The sequence below is a fragment of the Muscardinus avellanarius genome (genome assembly GCF_963383645.1).
Source record: "Muscardinus avellanarius genome assembly, chromosome: 1".
NCBI lineage: Eukaryota > Metazoa > Chordata > Mammalia > Rodentia > Gliridae > Muscardinus > Muscardinus avellanarius.
In genome coordinates this window covers 178290475-178313600 of record NC_137786.1, presented here as the reverse complement: position 1 = coordinate 178313600, position 23126 = coordinate 178290475, and the positions used below count along the sequence as shown (strand labels likewise).

Here is a 23126-nt window from a genome sequence, read left to right as displayed (position 1 = left end):
CCACAGGGTCACCCCGCAGGAGAGCCCTGCACTCAGTCTCACTCAATCCACCGAAAGAGAGACTGAGGCCAGAAGGAAAGTTGTCTTTCTCAAGGTCGCCCAAGGTTAATCCTAGGTGGACTTGGGAATGGAGGCAGCTAGGCCTCGCTGAGCTGCTGCCCTGTGCGGGGCTCTGTGCGTAGCGCTCATACCCATCATCTCGGCAAGCCAAGGCAGAGGCCCCAGGGTGAGCCCAGAGAGGATCCGGGCCTGTTTGACTCCCACTCCAGTGCTCCTCCCTCTTCTACAAACCTAGGCCTCAAGCTCTGATCCTGCTGGTGGCACCAGAGAGCAGGGGCCAGTCAGCCTGTGGCCTCTTATTCCTAGGGGTGAAGACGAGCTGACCACCAACCGCACACAGGGACATGGGGAGGGGCAGACTCCAGAAGAACTTTCCTCGCCAGCCTGAACAAGCACTGATCTCTGTGACCCTGGGATGCCCCTACCTACACCCGTGTGTTTGTGTGTGTGTGTGTGTGTGTGTGTGTGTGTGTGTGTGTGTGTTACTGGGGATGGAACCCAGGGGCATTCTACCTCCGAGCTACACCCCCCAGCCCTATTTTATTTCTTTATTTTGAAACAGGGTCTCACTAAGTTGCAGAGGGCCTCATTAAATTGCTGAGGCTGGCCACAAACCTGATCCTCCTGTCTCAGCCTCCCAAGTGCTGGGATTATAAGCCTGCGCCACCACATGTGGCTTGCCCCCACCCTCTTGCCTCCACCTCTCAGGCCCACCTGGAGCTCCTAACCCCTATCTCCCGGCAGGCACTCACCTCCCCATCTCCACTGAGCTCCCATCTACTTGTATTTAAACATTCACTTTTAATCGCCTCCCCCATCACCTTTTCTGAAGGTTCCAGGTGCCATGAGGAGGGATCTCTACTAGGTCTGGAGTGACTGGGGAGGGTGCTGGGTGATGTTGGTGCAGAGGACCTGAGCCCACAGTAGACACCACCCACCTTCCAGCAGGAGGGGGCAGTGCAGGCCAGAGGGGCAGGGGATGTCCACAGGATACTGCACCCTGCCTTCTGAGCCTGTCATTCCACATCCCTCCCAGGAAGGCCTTTCTAGGCAGCTTAGAGACCTCCTGGGAGAGTTGAGCTCATATTAAACAAAGACTTTAGGGTGGGAAGCTGGGCATAGTGGTGCACACCAATAATCCAATATATAGAGAGGCTATATAGACGGCTAGAGGCCAGCCTCAGCAACTTAGTGAGGCCTCAGCCATGTAGTGAGACCCTGCTTCAAAATAAGAATAAAGAATATTTTTAGCCAGTTGTGGTGGCACGCACATGTAATCCCAGGACTTGGGAGGCTGACACAGGAGGATTGCAGATTTGAAGCCAGCTTTGGCAATTTAGCGAGGCTCTCAGAAACTTAGTGAGACCCTGTTTCCAAATAAGAAATCAAATTGGACTAGGGGTATAGCTCAGAGGTAGAGTGCCTCTGGGTTCAATCCTCAGGGCCACAAAAAAGCAAAAACAAAAATATTTTAAAAGAGGAGGAGTATGGGTGTAGCTACCAGGTAGAATGCCTCTGCGTTCAATCTCTAGTACCAAAAAGAAAAAAAAAAAAAGAAAGAAAGAAAAGAAAAATAAATAAAAAATTAGGTGAGGAGGTGACTCAGAGGAGAAAAGGGAACATTACATTTTTTTTCCTTAAGGTTCCAAAGACCTCCCGGTCCTATCCCATCATTTTATAGATGGAATTCAGAAACCAGAGGGCACAGTCTGTGGCTTTGTTCACACCATCCTCAAGGGGAGAAGTTGCCTGGAGAAGCTGAAAGGGAGCGTGCCACCCATGCCTACCCCAGGGAACTCAGCAGGGACAGGCAGTGCAGCAGGGCAGGAAGGGGAAAGCCCTGAGCTATTGGAGAGGAGCCTGCTACTGCCACTGGGAGGGGCCAGGGAGAGACCACCACCCTGGGAACCAGACCTCAGGATTCTAGCATGTCCAGACAAAATGCTCTCCGCACCCTGTGGCCTACTGGAAAGCCCTGTGTCCTCAGCTCCCAGCCCAGTGCTCCCTGGGCCCCATGATGGCCCTTCGTCTGTTCTTAGAAAGCAATGGTGGGTCCTTCAGGGCCCCTCCCCCCGCCACCTGTACGCCCGGCCTTTAGTGTCGCTCATCTGACAGGTTCCCTTCCCATCAGTGACCCCTGAACAGCCAGGAGCCAGGGCACCCGTGTCCAGGCCTGGCTCCGCCTCCCCCGGTACGCGGCCATGGACATGCCTCACAACATTTGCTCATCTGGAAAATGAGGAGTCTGAATTCACTGGGCTGAGAGGTGTCAGGGGACCGTAGGGCACTGCACCCCTGATCCTGAAGTCCCTGATTCTGATGCTCTATCATGATAATAACTAAACCATGGCGATCGTCAGCGATCAGGTTGTTTTAAATACTTTGCATGTATTAAATTCATTTACTCCTCCCCACAAACCTATAACTACTACTAACATTATGCCACAAACAAAAAACCAGGGCACAGGGAGGTTGCATAACTCGCCCAAAGGTTACACAGTTAACAAGCGGGGAGCTGGGCTTTGAACCTAGACAGCGGGGCCCCAGAGCCCTCCACAGGATGCTGCCTCTGACTTCCCTGTTGTCAGATGCCGGGGGCGGGCACCATGCCCTCCCGCAGGCCCTGCGCTCCATGGTCCCGAGCCTTGGCTCACAGGTAGTTCTCATAGCACGCTGGGCTTTCAGCTGATAGACACCACGGCCTTGGCCTCAGAGACTGGACTGTGAGTGGTCACAGCAATTTAGACTCTAAGAGGAGAACACCTACTGGTGGCACTCTCCCTTCCCTCATGCAAGAGGAGACACTGCTTCTCCCCTTCTATACTGGGGTCAACAACTTAGCCAAGAAACCATCCCGGCAGGGAGGCGGGGGTCAAGGTGGAGAAGGACAGGTCAGACCTGGTGACCTCAGGAGGTGCCTCCACCCTGAGAATCCCCTGCTGTGCGAGCGGGCTGGGGAGTGCAGGGGACAGCTTACCGGACTCTCCCCTCCTGCGGCAGCTCATGAGGGGGATCCTCACACACCAGCCGGGACTCCCCATCCAGCAGGTAGGTGTAGACAGTCTCCTAGGATAAAAGGCGCTCGTGAGGCCCGTGGAGAGGCCCAGTCCTAGTTTGTACGCAGGGGCCTGCATGGCCAGGCCACAGCCCCTCTGGGAGCAGAGCTCTGGCCCTGTTAGTTTTTATGCCAAATGGCTCTCCTCGCCTTCACTTCTTGGAAGGGGCTCTGGGTAAGGAGCCACTCATAAATCTGCCAAGGTTCCTTCCAGATCACCCCAAAGCTAAGGTGCTGGGGACAGAGCCCCAACGGCTAAGGCGCAAACAAATCACGCTCCCCCTGGATACTTCCCTGCTTCACTCTAGCTGTGGGTATTCAGCAAATAATACTGAGCACCCACTCCAGGCCCCATCTAGGCTGGGCTCAGAGCGCCCCAGGAAACTGCTGGGGTACCACACCTGTGTCTGAGCCGGGGGAGAAGTGTAGGGGGGACACTGCCCCTATCCTCTGTGGGTGCCCAGGAGGGCTTCCTGGAGGAAGTTACCTTTAAGCTGTACTGAGTGGGAAATTGGACATACTTGGGAACTGGGCTGGGGGACAGAACTGGCTCTTGGGGTTAGTAACAGGGGTGCAGGTGGGTCGAGAGGTGTCAAGAGCACAGAGCATTTAGGAACTCCCAGGGGGTGAAGAAGCACGAGGGGTTGGCTCGAGTGAGCAGCGCTGTCTGAAGAGCCCTGGGAACAGAGCTGGGGGAGGGGCCGGCACGAGCCAGAGGAGCAGATGTGTATTTTGGACCAATTGCTCCCTAGAGTGAGATCAAAGCTCCTGCCTGAAGCCTGTCAAGTCTTCAGCCCTCCAACCCTCCCTCCCAAGCGCCCAGTGCAGTCTGGGACGCCAACTGCAGGCCCAGTGTTTTCGTAGACATCGCCCTCGCTATTTAGGGGCCCCTCACCCAGCACATACCCCTGCACCTCTGCAGTTGATTCTGTGGGAAGCTGGAGGGGCTCCCCTCTGCTGGAGGTGGTGAAGCCCCACCCTCAGTAAACATGGAACCCTTCTCAGAGTAAGCAGGGCCTTCTGCCACCTGAGGGGCCGCAACCTGGCACCCTGGTGCTCTTGACTGTCCCCAGCCCTGGAGCTGCCCAGCGCTATCGCCAGACACTGAGCTGGGCTCTGGGTGGCGGAGCCCAAAGGGAGAGAAAGGGACCAACACCAGCAAGGCTGGCACCCCGTGTCCTCCAGAGGGGAGGGGAGGGGAGGGGAGGAGGCCACCCACGCCTTTTGTCACCCTGTTGTCACTTTTTTGTCAGCAGGACATCCCAGGAGGGGCCCTAGATGTTTGGCACAAACAGGTGAAGACCCCACCCAGGTCCACGGGAGACAGGAGCCCTTGTCCCGCAGAGGGCCGCTAAGCCGTGGTGGGGGCGCCTCCCTTCACTTCCGGATATCCGCGTCTCCCACCCCCTCGCTCTCAGCCCTCCGGGTTAAAATTAGCTGAGTTTATTGGAGAGAAGGAGGGAACTGTTTCAGACGCATCAGCACCATCTGCATCGGGGCTGCCTGCCACAATGGGTGCTGATGAGGGAGCCAGGTGCCGCAGCTCTCCTCCCTGGGCGGAGGGAGTGCCCTCCTCCTCCAGGCGCCTCCCTCACCTCCCTGGGGCCCAGCCTCTCCCTGCAGTCAGGCCAGGCCTCCCCCAAGTCAGGGCTTCCCTAGCTCCTCTCAGATCTCTCGGGAGGGCAGGGTAGACATTTCCACCAGCCAGGAACCTAGTTGTCTAGGCCACAGCTGTCATCCCAGCCCCCAGCTTCTGGGCTAGTTAATCCAGTACGGGGCATCTGGGTTGGCCCAACCACCGAGACACCCAGCCTATGAAAGCCCAATGGGTCACCTCCCCCTCCCACTCCCAGGGCAGCCCCCGGACCTCCACTTGCCAGCTTCCCCCACCCGCCCTTTCCAGATGTACCTCTGCCCCAGGCCAGATGTTGCCTCAGTCCCATCCTCTCCTGGAGGATTTATTTTTGGGTGCCAACACGCCACCCACTTCCTACCAATTTCACGCTCAATAAAGCTCCGTCATTAGCCCTCCTCCTGGGCGCTGAACTTCTAGGAGGCTTGGGGAAGCAGAGCCGAGGAGAGGGAACAGGAGTGCCGAGGTGCCAAGTGCCATTTGTCCCTGTCGTGCTGTGTGACCTCAGGGAAGTGCCCTCCCTCTCTGGACCTTTGGTGGCTCATCCATCATGCAGATTCAGGGACAATGGGCTCAGGGACAATAGGCTCCAGTGGGACAAGAAGGCTGCATCCTGAGTTGGCTGTATTCCCTGAATGAGGCTGCCCTTGGCTGGTGGCTACAGGGGGAAAGTTGACATTTAAGGCCATCAGGACCCACTTTGTGCATCTTCTTCTCCAGGAAGTCTCCCATGCTCCTTAGGCTGGGCCAGACCTCAAGCTCCATCCCACGGGCTTCAAAAGCCTCTTTCTTCCCACCTTCAGGCACAACCAGGAGCCTGTGGCTTTGGACCGGAGACTTGGTCTATCCACCTTCCTCTTTAAGAGCTGAACCAGTGGCCATTGAAAGTTGAGGACTGTCCTAAGACGGTCAAGGAGGGACACCATCCTTCCAACAAGGTACTTAGGGCCCAGGTGACCATGGTCACCCCGTCTACCTGCCCCAAACCTGTGATCCCATTCATGGTACTGGGACAGGACAGAGAAAAGCCTAAGAATCACTAAAGGTCGGGACACCTTAATCCAGTGTAGGTCCATTCATCAAGGCTGACTCCTTTAGCATCTCTGAGACTTCCTTAGGTCTTGCCTCGGCACCCCCTACTCAACATATTCCAAAACCCACCATAAATGGTGACTCTATCAATGTCCCAACTGTTACCCCACTGAATGCCTTCCATTATCTGAGACAATTTTTCCAGTTGACCTCTAAGGCCCCTTCTAGCTCAGATTTTGCCGGATTCTTTTGCGGGGCCATTCTGTGGTGCTTAGCTTCAGCAGCCCTGCTCCAGAAAGCCCTCTCAGAACACACAGCCAGTCCTGCGCATCCCCACAGGGGTTCATGGGCAGGATCTGCCTCTTCTCTCCTCCCCCACTGCATGTGAGGTATAGCTCAGAGCTGGACAAGAGCTTGGGGTGGGTGGGAAACGCAAGGCAGGGGTGGCACCTACCACTCTGGGGAGTACGGCAGAGAGGGCCTCCTTGGCTGCCCGTCGCAGGCCCGCAATGTCGATGACAGAGCCCAGGCTCAGCAGTGCGTCCTGGAAGAGAGGAGAGGGTGGTGAAGGGCCATGCGCAGCCCCATATGCCCAGAGGGCCATGAGCACAGACCGCGCCCCGTGTAGACCCCAGCTGAGGCTGCTAACACGCAAGATCTCAGAATCAAACAGTATTGAGGCCCCAGAATGTCCACGTCCCTTCATCTTACAGATGGGGGAACTGAGGCTCGGAGAAGGACCGGGGACTTGACTGAGGCATCACAATGAAATAGAGGATAAGAGCCCTTGTTCTCTCATAGAGGTTAACTCTGGCATAATAAGGAAAACACTAGCTTTCACATTAAAATAAGCAAACACAGAGAAAGAAAAAGAAAAAGAAACTTAAACTTGACTCCTTGCTCTGGTATGTATTAGCAGGGTGTATCTTGGAATCACTGAGCCTTAGTCTTAGATCTGTAAATTGGGGACAACTGAGGCTACTGCCCCCTACAGGCTGACTTGGAGACAACTGAAACTGAGCACTCAAAAACTCTGGAAATAAAAATAAAGCCAGGCATGGTGGTATATGCTTGTAATCCCAGTACTTAGGAGGCTGAGACAGGAGGATCTCATATTCACAGCCAGTTTCAGCAATTTAGGGAGCCCTCAGCCACTCAGCAAGACTCTGATTCAAAATAAGAAATAAAATTAAAAGGGCTGGGAGTATAGTTTGGAAGCAGAATACCCCTGGGTTCAATCCCCAGTACCAAAAATAAATTAAATTAAATAAGAATGAAAATGAACACTAGGGCCTCAGAGAGGGTCCAGCACAGTTAGTCTTGGCTGAAGGCTAGTTGCCGCTGCAGGGCAGTCTCACCCATCTCATGTTACAGCCAAGTGAGGCTGGATTGAGAGTAGCAAGAGCCCAAGGGGGGCCTGAACCCACAGGGTCGGAGAAGCACAGCTGGGCCACTGTGGCAACCTGAGTGGGAGAGAAAAACCCAGCCCTGACAGCCTCACAGCTTTTCCATCCCAGAAACAGGCCTCGTCCTTGGAGAGCCGGAACGGGGACGATGAAGGTCCCGCTTCTCGCTCTATTAACTTGGCCAGAGCCACAGGGATCAAAGAGAAAGGTAATGGATCAGGGGATCCAGGGCCAAGGCAGGATGGTGACTCACACGGCCCACTCACCAGTGCCCTCTCCCCAGCCCTTGGAAGTCCTTCCTAATGTCTTCCCCGTGGATAGCTGGGTGTGTGTGTTCAAAAATCAAAGTGGTTAGCTGGGCACCATGGCATGCACCTGTAATCCCAGTATTTGGGAGGCTGAGACAGGAGGATCACAGGCTTGAGTCCAGCCTCACAACTTAGCGAGACCCTGTTTAAAAAATAAAAAGAGTTGGTGGTAGAGCTTGGAGGTAGAATGCCCCTGGGTTCAATCCCCAGTAATAGCCAAAAAAAAAAAAAAAAAAAAAAAAGTGATTAACTGCAGGATGAAGCAGGCATGGCTTGGCCCCCATTTGTAGGAAAAAGATATGAAGTTCAGGGTCTTGGTGAACCACAAATTCAACATGAGCTCACAGCATAAGCATGGCTGGTAAAAATTAAAAAGCTAAAATCGCCGGTCATATTAATAGAGATCCATTAATCCAAATAGAAAAGATGGTAGTTCTTTCACTCCTGCAGTCTGGTTTAACCACCATGGGTTCATTGTGGCCCAGGAAAGGACAAGATGAGACTCATCCAGAGATGAGACTCATCCAGAGGTGTAAGGAGGGAACTGGAAACCAAGTCCTACATTTGCTTAAGACCCAGGGAGGCTTAGCCTAAAGCAGAGCAGACTCGGGGTCATCAGTGTCCAACTCCAGATTCTCAGACATTCCAAGGTGGGGGAATTGAATTCTGTGTCTCCGTGGACTTCCTGGGGACCCCAGAGCCTGGCATCAGCCCAGTGGAATAGAGGGCTTTCTTCTCAGCAGAACCCTGCTACAAAGACAGAGGCCACCAGGAGAAAGGGAGGAAGTGGGCAGCCCATTCCTAAGGGTGTGAAGCAAGAATGGGCTGAATGCTCATTCAGAAGAAAGGCTACCGAGAGGAGTCCTATACTGAGGTCTAAATGAAGCCTGGGTCTAGGCTTCAGATTCAAATTTTACTCTTGGCTTGTCTTTTTAGTAGCAATTTCCTCCCCTTCCCACTCCCAATCCTGTGTTTCCAGGAGGTCGGCAGCAGTGGGCTTTTCTCCCCAAAAGTCCTCCTTGCTTTCCCCAGCCCCAGCCTCCCTTTGGTCCCTCCCCCTGCTCAAGGATGAAGATACATCTTAGTTATGGAAAGATGTCTGCCCTTGGACATTAAAAACTGCTGATTCCAAACAACACAACCCCCAAAAAGGATGGTTTATCCTTGTGCCCCTCAGACACCACTCATCACAATTCACACAGCCTCAGCGCCACCCGACCACAGACCCCTACATCATCGCAATGCCTGTGTCACACGTGCCGGGTCTCAAAGTTACAGCTACTTCCTCATGCATTCACAGGCAAGGGCTCCAGACACACCTGCTCACACAGCACACGAATGGGCTTTCGTGGTCTTCCAAGGTTAATGCTGAGGACTAAAGAGGGAGATGGAGCAGATGCCCCAGATAATCTCAAAATACAGTCTTCCAGACCCAGGCTCCCCGACTGAAGCTCCGAGTGCAAAACCCCAGATGGTGATGCTGGCGTAGAAATACTCCCACCTGGAGGCATGGCGGAGGCGGGGGACATTGTCAAGCTGACCCCCAAGAGTTCTGCCCTTGGTGGCATCTATGCTGGAGAAGTTGAGGAAGAGAGATCAAGGCAATGGCGTGAGCCTGGTATGAGGGGGGAAATTTATCCAAGCCACAGGCTTCAGACAGCTCAGTCTCCCCATTTGACAGATGAGAAAACTGAGACACAAAGAAAAGCAATAACCCATCTGTGGTCTTCTAGTCGGTCAGCACAGAGCGAGGTCCAGAACCCAAAGCTTAGGATCTCCAGCCCCACATCTTGCTCCTGCTCTGTGCCGACCCCCATCTCCCGCCCCGGGGGGGGCTTAGCAAGAACGGTCTGTCCTTTGTTTTGATTGGTGGGCTCCTCAAACTGCCCTTTGCTTTGATTGGAAGATGCCCTAAACTGTCCTTTACTGGAATTGGTGCTTGCCTGTCTGGCCTTTGTTCTGATTGATTGGTTTTCTGTGACTTTTTAGGCCAAGGGCAGAATAATGCCAGTGGGGGAATGGGAAAGGAAATGTGGGGACAGTTGGGGCAGGTGCAAGGAGGGGCTTCAGGTCCTGGACCAGAGTGGACTGATGGGGTCCAGGCCCTCTGCCTGGCATCCTCTCTGCACCCACCTCCTAGCCCTGCCCAGCCCGGGCCCCGGAGTGGGGGCGGGGTGTCGGACACAGGAAATGCTGGGCTTGTTCTGGCCTGGCACTCAAAGGGGCCTTCACGGCTTGCTCAAATGCCACCTGCTCCATGAATCTTCCCCAGATTTCAAAGCAACCTCGCTTCCACTGCATCGACTCAGGGAGGAATAGCTCAAAGTCCAAAGCACATAAGGTGCTTCTCCCCAGAGGGCATAGTGGCTGTCTCAGTGAAGGGAGGAGAGGTTCCATGGGGAGCAGCAGAGGATGGGAAGTGAGGAGAATTGTGAGGTGGGGACAGGTGGGGAGCCAGGCTCAAGTCTGGGTTAGAGTCCCAGGAACCTTCAAAGGAAGAGGGAGGAAATATACAGTCACTGCCATCCTGCTCGCAGGCCCATCCACACATGGCACATAAATGTATGTCACACCACTGTGTGTATGCTGTGTGCACACCACTGCCCACATCTGTGTGCACATACACCCCACACAAACTGCACACACAGAGAAAGAAATGCAACCCTATATCCAAGGCACACGCAAGTAAGCCCTTAGACATGTGCACACGCACAGGGGTGGGGTGAAGGAGGTCACATTTTCGACTCTCAAAGGCCTTTTTGAGCAAACGCCAGTGTAAATAGCAGCATAAGAACCAGGCAATTCCCCAGCCCCAGGTGAGAATCCAGTCCTGTCCCAGACTGATGACAACAGCTCTGTGTGACTTTAAACACACGCCTTTCCTCTTCTGAGCCTTGGTTATCTCATTATTAATAATGGGTCTTTCTACCTCTGCTGCACATAGTTCTATGGTTTTGTCGCTTAATTCAGTGAGGATGGGTGGATGGATGGGTGGGTGGATGAATAAGTAGGTAGATGAGTGGGTGGAAGGATAGGTGGGTAGGTGGATGGATGGATGGATGGATGGATGGATGGATGGATGGATGGATGAATGGATAGGTGTGTAGGTGGGCAGATGAAAGGATGGGTAGATGGATAGATGGATGGATGAGTGAGTAGGTTGGTGGATGTGTGGGTAGGTGGGAGGGTGGGTGGATGAGTACACAGGTGGTGACTGGGGGTGGGTAGAAAGATGGATGGATAGGCAGGTGGAGCCGCCCTGCTCTCCCCAGCTCCCTACCTGCAGCCTGTGGCCTGAAGTAGGGCTGTCAGCATCTCAGACAGTGACATTCCCAGTTGCTAGTCTTTCTCCCCAGGTACCAGGAAAGCAGAGCCTGTTCTGAGTCGACTCCCCTGAATCCATGCTGAGGGCTCAACCTGGGGCTGGATCAGCATTTCAACATTCATCTTGGGAGAGGAAGGGGTTTAACTCCTTGAAACCTAAGATTCTATGAAATCATAGACCTTGACCTTATCCTCTTTGGAGCCACCAGCCTTCAAAGTCAGCGTTTATCATCTCACGATGCTCCCCTGTCTCATCTCTGTGAGTCCCTACCCATTTACCCACCTCCACGGCCCTTCTATTGCCCTCCCTGCTGCCTGGCACTTAGCCTCCACACCTCCTGCTGGCCTACAGGGAAAAAAAATAGCATCAAACTCAAGAGTCAAGTACCTCCTGGGACTCGAGCGAGCTGTGCTACTGGGACTATCTATCCATACCAACTGGTCCAACTCTGCTTGTGTGGGGTCCCCTGTGTGGCCTGGGAGCCAGGGCTCTTCTCTCAGCCTGGAACTTGGTGTCCTCTTCTCTAAAGGGATGGGAGGTCCTCCACGTTCACCAGCCCTCTGGAGCTCCTCTGCCTCTCTGTTCCTCTTTCCTTCCCTCGGCCAGGCTCTTCCGATCTTCCAAATGGATCTCTCTGCCTCTCTCTGCTTCCCTCAGCTGATGTCCATCTCTGTCTCATGCTACTCCTGTCTCGCCTCCCTGAGTGGCAACTTCTTTTCCACCTCCACATCTCGGCTCTTCCTCCCAGATGGTTTTTCCCCACTCTCAGTCTCCCTCTCCTGTGTATGCCCTGTCCCCACCTGTTCCTGTATTTCCTGCCTACTCTTCCCCCAAAGCTCCACGCAGTTGTCTCCAAAACCTGGGGAGGAAGCACCTGACCCAAGATGGGCACCTACAGAATGGGGGAGTTCAGGAAGGTGACCGTGGTTTGGAAAACCACTTCTTTTACTCCCTGCTTCCCATTCTAGTAGACAACACATACATGTTCTAATCTATCCAGACAACAAGGCCCTTCAAGGGCAGAGGAGAAGTTGTCCAGGTCTATGCCCAGCACATGCCTGCCAATAGCAAGTACAGCTGCTAGGGTAAGGGAATTAATGGATCCACTCTCCCAAAGGAGGCCTTCTCAGACCCGAGAAGCTGCCTTTAACTGGGCCTCAGACCCTGCCTGAGCCCAGCACCCAGGGCTCCCTGCAGCTTCTCATAACTCACAACATGCCCAGCCCTAGAGACAGAAGACAAGGAAGCCAGATGAGGTGTCTCCTCCTCCTCCCTCTCTGCCTCCCCAAACGCCTACGCCTACCACCTGCCCGAGGAGCCGCCTCTAGCTGGCACTGGTGCCTGAAATATTCAGAGAAGAGCTGACTGTACATGCTAACATCTTGCATCCCCAGGCCTTCCTGCAGTAAAGCTGAGCTGGACTAGGGGCAGGAGATGAAAAAGGAAAGGGGGCTGGTGACCCGTGAGAGTCCTGGACTAAAGGGGGAGGCAGGACAGAAACCTAGGCCACACTTGGACTAGCTCAGATGTCAATAGGTGTCCTCCAATGGTTCTCAAACTTTAGCACACACCAGAATTGCCTGAGAGCTTGCTAAAATGTGGAGTGCAGGGCCTTGGCCCCAGAATGTTTGATCCAGTTGGTCTGGGATAAGGCCCAAGAATTCGTACTTCCAACCCATTCCTAGAAGCTGCTGGTTTCAGGAGGCCCCCACCTTGAAATCCACTGACATCCATGGTCTCTGATCCTCCCCAGCCCTAGGAAGTACCTCTTCTGTTCATACCACTTTGGAGGTGGAGGGCTGAGGACAGAGGGGTCGGCCTTGCCCAGGTCAGGGCTGCCTCTCCTCTGAAGGCAAGTCTATTCCCACGTGAGGGGACTCCACAGGGAAGGATGTGAAGCAGGGGAGGAGGGTGAGGAAGGAGAAGATGAGGTGAGGACAGGGGACAGGGCGCTGGAAGGGGCTATTTACAGCCCAGCCCAGAAGGAAGGCCCTCCTCCCCTCCCATCCTCCTCTGCCTTCTGCTTCCCCCTCCTGGTCCCATCCCATCCTCCTCCCTCCTGCCCACCCTTTACCCTTCGCCCTTTGCCCTTCACCCTTCGCCCTTTGCCCTTCGCAGACTCTGGCTTCAGTTGTTACTCCAACAGGGCCGCGTCTCCAGCCTCCGAGCCACACTGGAGACACGTGCACTGTAGAATACACCTGCGCCTGTCCCTGCGCCTCCTGTGGCTGTCTGTCCCTCCATCCCGATGATCTTGAGCCTGTTGGAACCTCCCCTACCAGCCCACAGCCAGAGCCTTCCTGGCCTCCCACCAATCCCTGCTTCTTCTGCAGCTCGTCCCATGTCTCCTTAGATCTGCCAGGGGCTAGGCTGGGGTACATGGGGTGAGAGGCAGAAGGAGCTGGGGGGCAGTTGCCAGAACAAAAATTTTTCCAAGGGCTTAACTCAGTCCCAGCCTGGGGTCCAGAGTCAAGGAAGGAGGGGATAAGAGACCAGTCAACACAAAAAGAGGGAAGAGGTCAATAAACAAGTGTGTGAGCGGGGACATGATACTGCAGGTAAGATATCAGATGTCGCAAGGAGGCTCAGGGCGCCTGCACCCTCCTCACCTTCAGCCACCTTGTCACCAAGAGTGACACCCTCCCTGCAGCTCACATTCTCCTCATCCCCGCGGGCCCCCAAGCACGTCTCCGGGTCACCACTATCACCCTAGTCATCTTGGTCTCCTGGCCTGGAGCTCATGAGGGCAGAACTGGGCAACCGGGCCGGACTCAGGAGCAGATAAGTAAGCATACTGAGTCAGTTGTGCCTCCAGAGGAGGCTGGGCAGCAAGGGGGACACGCTGGCCCTAGGTGTGCAAGCAAGGAGTAAGGCCCTGCCAGGGCGTCCCGCAGAGCCCTCCAGCTCTGGGTTCCAGGACCCTGAGTGCCTGTGAAACTTCCACTGCCTCACCCCCTCCAATGGCCTCTGTGGTGTATCAGGAGCTGGACAAAGTAGGCCCAGAAGCCTCTGAGAGGTAGCTGTGGAGGCCCAAGCAGGAGACAGGGGTGCTGCTGAGTGAGCAGCTGGGCCAGTGTCAGAAAAGGGAGATAGGTCCCTCAGGAGACGATGGCCAGAGGAATGATTGGATACATGAATGAGTGACAGAGTGAGTGACCACCCTCCTCTGAGCCTCCCCCAGGCACCTCCCCAACCTGGGCCCTCACTGTACTCTGTGTCCTCACCTGGCTCACCCATCAGAGGAGAGGCAGCCCTGGCCCGGGCAAGGCTGTCCCCTCTGTCTGCAGGAGCTCCAGGAAGCCAGAGGTGGGGCCCCACTCCTCTGCAGGTCCCGGCATCACCCAGCCCTTCACAGGACTCAGATGTTTGCTGAGCTGAGAACTGCTGGGTGCCCAGGGCTGCTGGGCTGTGAGGGTACAGGCCCTCATGAACAGAGAGGTGGGCTCCCAGAGGCCCCCAGGGGGAAGACAGATGAGACCTCTCAAGGTCTCTCAAGCCTGGGATGGTGACAGCCGTAGCTTGAAGAATGAGGGCACCTTGAACTGAGATTCCCTGGCAACCTTTCTAAGGTGTCTCAGCAGGCCAAGGCCCTGTGTTAGGATCACCTCCAAGCGCAAAAGGGGAGGGGGATACTTCCCTAAGAGCAACTGAGTGGTGTCACCACCTCCAGGAAGCCTTCCTGCCCACATGGTCCCTTGTCTTCCTCCCAGGCCTCCTGAGAATTCCCACAGGACCAGGGTCTACAGGCCCCAGGCTTCATGGAGTTCAACTCCCAGCTTGGTGGAGGAAGGCTAAGGCCAGAGGGAGCAGGAAAGGTCTGCAGTGGTCCTTACCTGGAGGCAGCAGGCCTATGCCCCAACTCAGGCTTCTGGGCCTCACCAGGCCACTTCCCTCCTGGACGCTGTTTTGGGGGCCTCTCTGATATGCTGGTTGGCCAGGGGATAGACTGAGTCCCTCTCAAATATGGGGTGGGGTGTCTTCCTCCAGGCTAGTGTCTGAACCTCTGGTCTCCCGCTGCGCCAGACCCCAGTGCCCACTATGGCAGGTACATGGCACGGCACGGCCCAGGGTGAGCGGGGACCTGTGGAGGGCTGGGGAGGGAGGGCAGTGGGGTGAGGAGGACAGGCAGGCGCCAGTCTCCACTGGACAGGCAGAGAGCAGGTACAGAGGGCTGCCTAGGATGCCTGCCCGGGCTCAGCCGGCCCCGCTCTCTCCAGGCCTCGCTGGCTAGCTGCCTCTCCCTGATGCATGTCTCCCTCACAGCCTCACCCGGACCTCAGAGCTGGGCCCATCCCAGCTGTTCCCCAACCCCAGAGGAGCGGACAATGGGAGATGGGAAGGAGAGACAGGGACAGAGAGCAGTTCAGAGGCCAGGGGAGACGTGAGAGCCGGGGGTCTCAGGGAAGGCCAGAGGGCAGGGCCAGCCAGGAAAACCTTCCAAGCAAAACCAGAGTTGGGGGGACAGTCCCCCTCCATCTGCACTGACTCCGGCCCCTCCTTTCCCTCTCTCTGCCCCTGCAGGAATGTGTGAGCACTTTTATTGTTCCTAAAAATAAACCTTCTTTATTGGGAGTTGGGAGTGAGGAATCTTCTGGGCAGGGTTCGTCTCAGGCATGCCCCTGCCTCTGAGCTCCCTTCCCCTGTGTTCCCCAGGGTGGGGCCACTCTGGGCCCCCTCCCCCCACAGTGCTTCGTTAAACATAAATGTGACTCTCCCTCCCTGGATCCTCACTTCCACCAAGGCTCTGAGCTCCCCAGCTGTTGGGAGCAGTTTGGAAAGCCCTCCTGGGCATCTATGAAGGGACAAAGGGACAGGGGCTGCTGCCGCTGGACTCTCCCTCCACTCAGGCCTGGGCCTCTGGCCGTCTCTCTCCCTGTTTCCTCTGCGCCTTGGGCCCTCTCCCACTGAGGCCTCCCATCATGGTGTCCTCTCCTCTCTTCTGACCTTCCAGGCCCAGCCCTGATCTGGTCCTCCAGGAAGCTCCCACCCCTGCTCTCTGACTTTTGTCCATCCTGTTCTCTCCCCTGCTCCCCTGGCCAAGCAAGCCTGGAGCCTGGCTGTGGGAGTGCAGAGCAAGTGTGGGCACTGAGGCCCAGGCCCACCGCCAATGAAGGAGAGAGGTTGGCAGGGACACTGCGGGCTCTGGGCCCCTCCATCCTGCCCTGAACATGGCCCCTGGTGGCCCCCTCTGTGTCCCTCCTGGCTTAGGTTTATCTCTTCAGCCCCAGTGTCTCTGTATTTTGGTCCTAGGGGGAAAGTCCATTGGTCTTGCCTCCCCTCTGTTTTCAGATGAGAGAACTGAGCCCCAGAGAGGGGAGGTGATGGGCCTAAGAGCCTGTTGGAAGCTGGCCCGGGGCCTCAGTCGCTGCGCATCACCGCACAGGGTCCCAGCTGGCGGGGCTCCAGGGACAGAGGCGGGCTCCTCCCACCCACCCTCCCCACCCGCCGGCAGGCAGGCTGGCATCCAAAGTTATTTGCCTTTGGAGGGCCCAGGAGCCAGAGAACAAACATCCGGATTCTCTGGAACTTCTCCTGCTTTCCCTTCTCACATCCAGAGGGCCTGGGAGCCAGCGCAAGTACACACGTGAGCACATGCACGCTCATGCACAGCCGGGGCGGGTGAACGTGAGCCTGGGAGCTCGGGTGGGATTGCTGGCGACAATTTGGTACAGATACCTGCCTTAGAGGCAGAGCCCTGGAAAGATGGTCCCCTTCCACCAGAATCTCAGACCCCATATGCAATTCACAGTAAACTTCATCTTGGATATGGACATTAAAATAGCTTTTGTATGGCTTTTCTGATTGCAAAGTTCCCAGTACGCGCATCGAAACTGACCTTTTGCTCTCATTTTGTGGGGAGCTCCCCCTTGACTGGTGACCTACACACATGTTGTGCATAACGGCGTGTCCCTACAGACCATCATGTGACCACGACAGAATGTGTCCCTTGGGTTACTAGGAAAACATCTGTATGAAAGCAGATGAGTTTTGCTTCTGTGGGAGACTGTGTGTGAGAGTGTAAACATGTGAGTATCCGTGTCCGTGTGGTGCGTGATTGTCTACACGTGCGGGTGGCCTTCGCCACCTGTGCCCATCAAGTGTGATTCAGGCCACTGGCATCGATGTGAGCTGGCGTGTGCAGCCAGCTGTGGCTGTCTGGGGGACCGTGAATGTGCGGTGGCTGATCTTGTTTAGGAATGAGTAAATGCATGTGTGGCTGGGAGTGGTGGTATCTGGACGATATCATTCTCCTACACCCGGGCATCTCTTCCATGGCCTTCCCCAGATCTGGGCCCACTTTCCTGTGCCAGCACACACCACAATCATGGGGCAAGTCTTTTAACCTTCCTGGACTCAATTTTCTCATCTGTAAAATGATACCTTTCCCCAGATTAGACAAAGTTAAATTACAGTTATCCAAGTCTTACCTAAGCTAGCTGCTATATCTGTGCAAGTTAGAAAGAAGCAATCTCAGTTAGCAGTGGCTCATGCCTGTAATCCCAGTACTCGGGAGGCTGAGTCAGGAGGATTACAGGCTGGAGGCCAACTTCAGCAATTTAGTGAGATCCTGTTTCAAAACAGAAAATAAGAGCCGGGCGTGGCAGCACATGCTTGGGAGTAATCCCAGTACTTGGGAGGCTGACACAGGAAGATCACACATGTTTGAAGCCAGCCTCGGCTGCTTAGTGAGGCTCTCAGCAACTTAGTGAGACCCTGTTTCCAAATAAAGTATAAAATAGATGTGGGACTGTAGCCCAGAGGTAGAAAGCCCCTGAGTTCCATCCTAGTACCACAAAAGAAAGAAAGAAAGAAAGAAAGAAAGAAAGAAAGAAAGAAAGAAAGAAAGAAAGAAAGAAAGAAAGAAAGAAAGAAAGAGAGGGAGGAAGAAAGAAAGAAAGAAAGAAAGAAAGAAAGAAAGAAAGAAAGAAAGAAAGAAAGAAAGGAGAAAAAGAGAAAAAGGGGGTATAGCTGGAAGATAGAATGCCTCCGAGTTCAATTTGAAGAAGGAAGAGGAGGAGAAGGAGGCCCCAGTCCACTGGGAGGAAGCATCCTGAGGGGCTTCTTAATGAGGGAGCAGGCTCAGTATCAGTGCCACCCCACCTCTGTTTGAGCCCCTGTGCAAGGTGCAGCCTGCCTTGCAGGTGACCACGAAATAGCAGCTCCCTTTCTTCCTAACCCTCCTCCAGGTGGACAGCCTGGGACTGGAGGGCCTCTGACTCTGGAACTGGATGGACACATTCCGGATAAGGCTCTAAGGACACCCACCCCCTCTTAAATTCCCCTGGGGTTCTGTCCCTTTGATCCACTCTCCAGCCCTCCCTTCCCAAAGCCCAGGGGAAGGTCCTGCAGAAGCTATGAGGAGAACTGACTTAACGGAGCTAGATGCAGAGAGCTGCTCCACAGGCTGAGGCTCTGAGATCCCCAACACAACTCTCACTGAGGCCTAGAGAGAAGCAGTGACACTCCCAAGGAGACAAGTGAGCCCGGGAAGTCCAGGCTCTGGTGTCAAGGCCTCTCTAGCTGGGTTCCAAGAGACCAAGCTTTAGACTCTCTTGGTCCTGGAGCCCCAGGGAGGAGGAGGGGTCCAGAGATGGGCACTTGGACACCTGCACCCTCAGCTGTTGGAATGGACCTCTCACCCCTCCCACCAGGGCCAGATCCCCTACTGGTGTGATTAACCAAATTATGGGGCTCTTTCTTGAGCAAATTGCATAGGCCTAATTGAATGAGGCTGCAGGGACCTGGGCTGGAGGCTGACAGGGGAGAGGAGGGTGTGGGAGCCAGTAAGTATGACAACACTGAGAGACAGAGGGACAGAACAAGGCAGGGAGGGAGACGGAGAGGGCACCATCCTGTGGCATCCTTCTCCGTGATCCCCCTGGTGCTCCTGCAAGTGGTGCCTGCAGCGCAGGAGTTTCAGGGGGCTTCCCCCCGGGAATCCACGGAGCACTTACCAAGCACTAGGGACTGTGTTCCTATGTGCATTACAAGTAGCATTTCATGTAACCCTGACAACGGTCCCATTTGATACTTGAGGAAATTGAAGTTTAGGAGCTCAAGTGACCTGCTGAAGCTGGACCCTTGACAGGACACCAGCTGGCCCTGCCTCTTCTTTGTTGCGGGGGGGTGGGGTGGTACTGATGATTGAACCTGGGGGCACTCTACCACTAAGCTAAACTCCTTTTTTATTCTTAGAGACAGAGTCTCACTAAGTTGCTCAGGCCAGCCTCAAACTTATTATCCTACCATCTCGGCCTCCCAAATACTGTGCCAAGGTACCTGGCTTCAAGCCCTTAATCTTAACCTGCAGCATCTCACCAGGATACTCGCACCCTGTCCCTGGAAACCTCCCTGGGTGTTCAGAGAAGGGAGGAGGCCTCGTTCCAGTTTACCGTCGGGCCCAGACACCATTTCTGTCCCTCTTAGACATTTCTCCTTGCTCACTCTGCAGCATCTACCCTCCCTCGGCACTCAGCAGCCAAGACTGAGACTGATATCACTCAGTCTGCACACCAGAAACCCCTCTCACTTTCACACAGCTTCCCGCTCTGGCTCATACGACTCACTCCACGACGGCACACAGGGACGCCGTCCCCATCACCTTCACACAGCGGGTCCCACATCCTTGGCGACACACAGGCATCCCACAGCATCCACAGTGTCCGCCAGGCGCCAGAGGCCACACGCAGTGACTCACCGAGTCACCCTCACTCAGGGTGCTCCCCATCCCCCTGTCACCCTCCACAGTCCCAAGGCCACTGCCACCCACAGCTCAGATCCAGACTCCATGCCAGCTCTGTGGCACACTGTCACATTTCAACATCACCCAGAACCTCCTCGTCTCAAAAAATAAAAATAATCCACCTTTAATGAAATGCTATCATATATCCTTTAAAATAGTTAGCAACGCAACCTACAGAGTGGGAGAAAAATGCAAATCACATATCTATTTTTTTTTCGGTACTAGGAATTGAACCCAGGGACATTCCACCTCTGAGCTACACCCCCCAGCCCTATTTTTTTATTCTTTTTTTTTTTTTTTTTTTGGCAGTACTGGGGTTGGAACCCAGGGGTATTCTGCCTCCAAGCTATGCCCCAGCCCTATTTTTTATTTTGAAACAGGGTCTCACTAAGTTGTGGAGGGCCTCACTAAGTATCTGAGGCTGGCTATAAACCTGTGATCCTCCTGTCTCAGCCTCCCAAATGCTGGGACAAATAGATAAGCAAAATGTGGTTAACTACATAGAATGGAATATTATTTGGCCATAGAAAGGGAAAAAAATCCTGTCACATGCTACAACACAGATGAACCTTGAGGACATCCTGCTAATTGAACCTAAAGGCGGTTGCCAGGGCCTGGGGAAGGGGAGAGGGTCATTGTTTAACAGCCAGAGGTGCAGCTTGAGAGGTGAAAAGAACTCTGGAGATGGATTGCAAAACAATGTGAATGCACTTAACGCCACCGCGCACTTAGGGTTGTTAGGAGACTAAAGTTTATGTTATGCATATTTTTCCACAATTAAAAATTAAAAAAAAAAACTTAAGCAAGAAAAAAACAAAAACACAAAAGTAAGGAGGAAATAGATGAAGTAAAATCAATGTGACCAAATCTTAACTACTGTTGAATTTGGGTGATGGGAATATGGAGTTTATTGGATTAACCCCTTCAGTCGTGTGTTTGAAATATTCCACAACAAAACATTTGAATCTGCCGTGCCCCACCCCTTCCAGGAGCCCGGCCCCCTCAGTGCCCGCTTTAGCCTAGGTCTCCAAAGGGCTTTCATCACCTCCTATGCAACCTCCCAACTGAGCCAGGCTGGCTTCTGGCCCCACCTGGGTCTGAAATAGTTCCTATCAGCCAGGCTCACCACAGCTCATGGGCACAGTGACCCACTCCCAGCTTAGCTGAAAGCCCAGGGCACCCACACCCTGCCTCTCCCTCCACCTCCACCTCTCAACTCATACTCCTGGTCTCCTCCTCCCCCAGGCGGCTCCTGAGACCCACTCCCCAGGCTCCACTGTCACCACGCTCTCTCCCGAGGTCATCCCAGCCAGGTCCACAGCGTAACAACCAACCAGTGCCTGTGGACTCCCAAATATATGCCAGGTTGGCCCCGCCACCCACTGGACAGTTCCCCTTCCCAAACAAGTCTCTCTTTCTGTCTTCTTGTCCTCCCCACCCCCCTAACGCTGACCTGACCGCAATCTCTGCCCATCTCAGAAACATCCCCACCACCCATCACCTGATTCTTCAAACCCCAAGCCTGGAGTCATCCCTGGATTTTCTTTCTTACTCACTTCAGTCATCAGCAAATTTTGCCTTTTCTTTTGGTAATAGGGATTAAACCCAAGGGCACTCTGCCTCCAAGCTACATCCCTAGCTCTCCCTTTTTAATTTTTTTTTTAACTCTGAAACAGGGTCTTGCTAAATTGCTGAGGCTGGCCTCAAACCTGCAATCCTTCTGTTTCAGCCTCCTGAGATTACAGGCATGTTCCCCCACACCTGGCAAATTCTGCCATTTCTAAACATGGCCAAGACTCATCCTTCTCTCAGGCGCCTCCCAGCAGTCTGCCCGCCTCCCGCTGAGCCTTCCCCTTACCCCCCCCCCACCCCTCTGCTCAGCAAGCGAGCAGTCTCTCAATGCTCCTTCCCTGCCTGAACCCATCTGCATCTTCCCACCACAGGGTCACACCAGCGTTTGTGCTCAGACTTCACACGGCATCACACAAGCAAGGTCAGGCTCGGGTCCCTGTTTCCACGCTGGATGTCAGGTTTTCACACCTGATGTCACTCCCTGCTACACTCTGGTTTGCACACTTGGCCACACACTCTATTAGACCATCGGGGCGCACCCTGGGTCTCACAATCCAGTGTCAGGCCCTCCAGACACAAATCAGGGCCACATCTGTCACTGCAGTGTCACTTGCTCATGTGGACCCCTCAGTTCTCAGGATGTCATACCGTCCACACACCCATCGCCACCCTCAGTGGCACACACTTGGGGTCACAGGATGCCACACACCCAGGTCACGTATTCAGTGACTCACCCACTCTCCACACGCTATCCCATGATCTAAGTTGCATATTTGGTATCAAACACCATGAGCTCAGTGTCACACACCCAGTAGGACGCTTGCTGTCCCACAGTCAGTATCCCAGTGTCACCCTCAGCGTCACCCCGAACTCCACGCGCTCCCCTCCCTGCTGGGCACAGCCCGAGAGCTGCTGCCCTGTGTCAGGGCAGTTTCCTGTTGTTGTGCTCAGAGTCCTCAGCTCTGCGTGCTCCATCAAGGATTTCCTGTTGTCAGGACCCAGTCAGGCCTGGTCCAGTCTGGGATACACAGCCCAGAGTCCACAAGAGGCCCCGCAGAAACCCTGGCCCCTCCGCCTCCGGCCCACCCTGGCTGGACTCGGGATTTTCCATCTTCTCCATTCAAACGACCTGGGCTTGTGCTGGCCATACAGGCTGGACAGAGGAGGTGGCCTCTGGGCCTTACCCCACGACTAGGCTGTCCAGGCCTGTGCTTCCTCAGATAGAGATACCTGGGCAGCCTGCACAAAGCTGTCTACACCATCTGAACAACTTTGGGTGAGACAAGTTGGGCCTTGGTCTGAAACTGCTGGAAGCTTTAGGAGGGGAATGGAAGGTAGAGGAAGAAGAGCCATGGAAGGCAGCCCAGAGGAAGCCAGTGTGCTGAGGGCCAGGAAATATGGAGGAAGAGGAAGAAAGGCACCAGACAAGGAGCAGAGTCTTGGAACCTGGAATCCGGAGGAGATAGGGACCAAAGGGTTGAAGACAGGAACATGGGGGTGGGGGTTTAGAGAAAACAGGACTCTCTCCTGGAGCCAGCAGTAGGTAGGGGCAGGCTCCATTTCTCAGCCCCCCTCCCTGGCCTTTCCTGCCACCCCAGAGATTGCCCCCCCTGCCTGCAGGAAGGACTGGAGGAGGCCAGCGCACACGCTCCCCACACGGCCCGAGATAAATATTTCCTGGGAAACGGAACTTGTTCTCTCGGTGTTTACAGCCAAAGGCCACACAGGACAGAGGGGGCAGGGCTGCCGGAGGAGCCTCTTTACTGGACCCAGAGCATCTGGCTAGGCACTGCCTGGGGCCTCTGTACACCTCTGAGCCAGCCCCTGCCTCTCTCCGAGATCCGCCCCAGGCTCGGGTGGCTGCCTCTGCCTGGCCTTGTCCCGGCTTCTGTTTTCTCTGGGGTTTGATGCCTCCCCGTTTAGACTAGGCTGCTCTGATGCCATCTCTCCTGTCCTTGGTCAGTCAGGGCTGCGGAGAGATGGATGATGGGC

The 23126-nt window shown here is 54.7% G+C and overlaps 1 protein-coding gene across 1 annotated transcript in view; it reads right to left on the bottom strand.

Annotated features, from left to right (window-relative positions):
- PDE2A (phosphodiesterase 2A) overlaps positions 1 to 23126 on the bottom strand; it is a gene marked incomplete at both ends in the record, with an annotated part of 103557 nt that overhangs the window by 22455 nt on the left and 57976 nt on the right. The window contains 2 exons of the mRNA XM_080689365.1: positions 3038 to 3126; positions 6235 to 6324. Coding sequence (XP_080545491.1) covers positions 3038 to 3126; positions 6235 to 6324 — 179 coding nt within the window. The remainder of the gene's footprint in view (positions 1 to 3037; positions 3127 to 6234; positions 6325 to 23126) is intronic.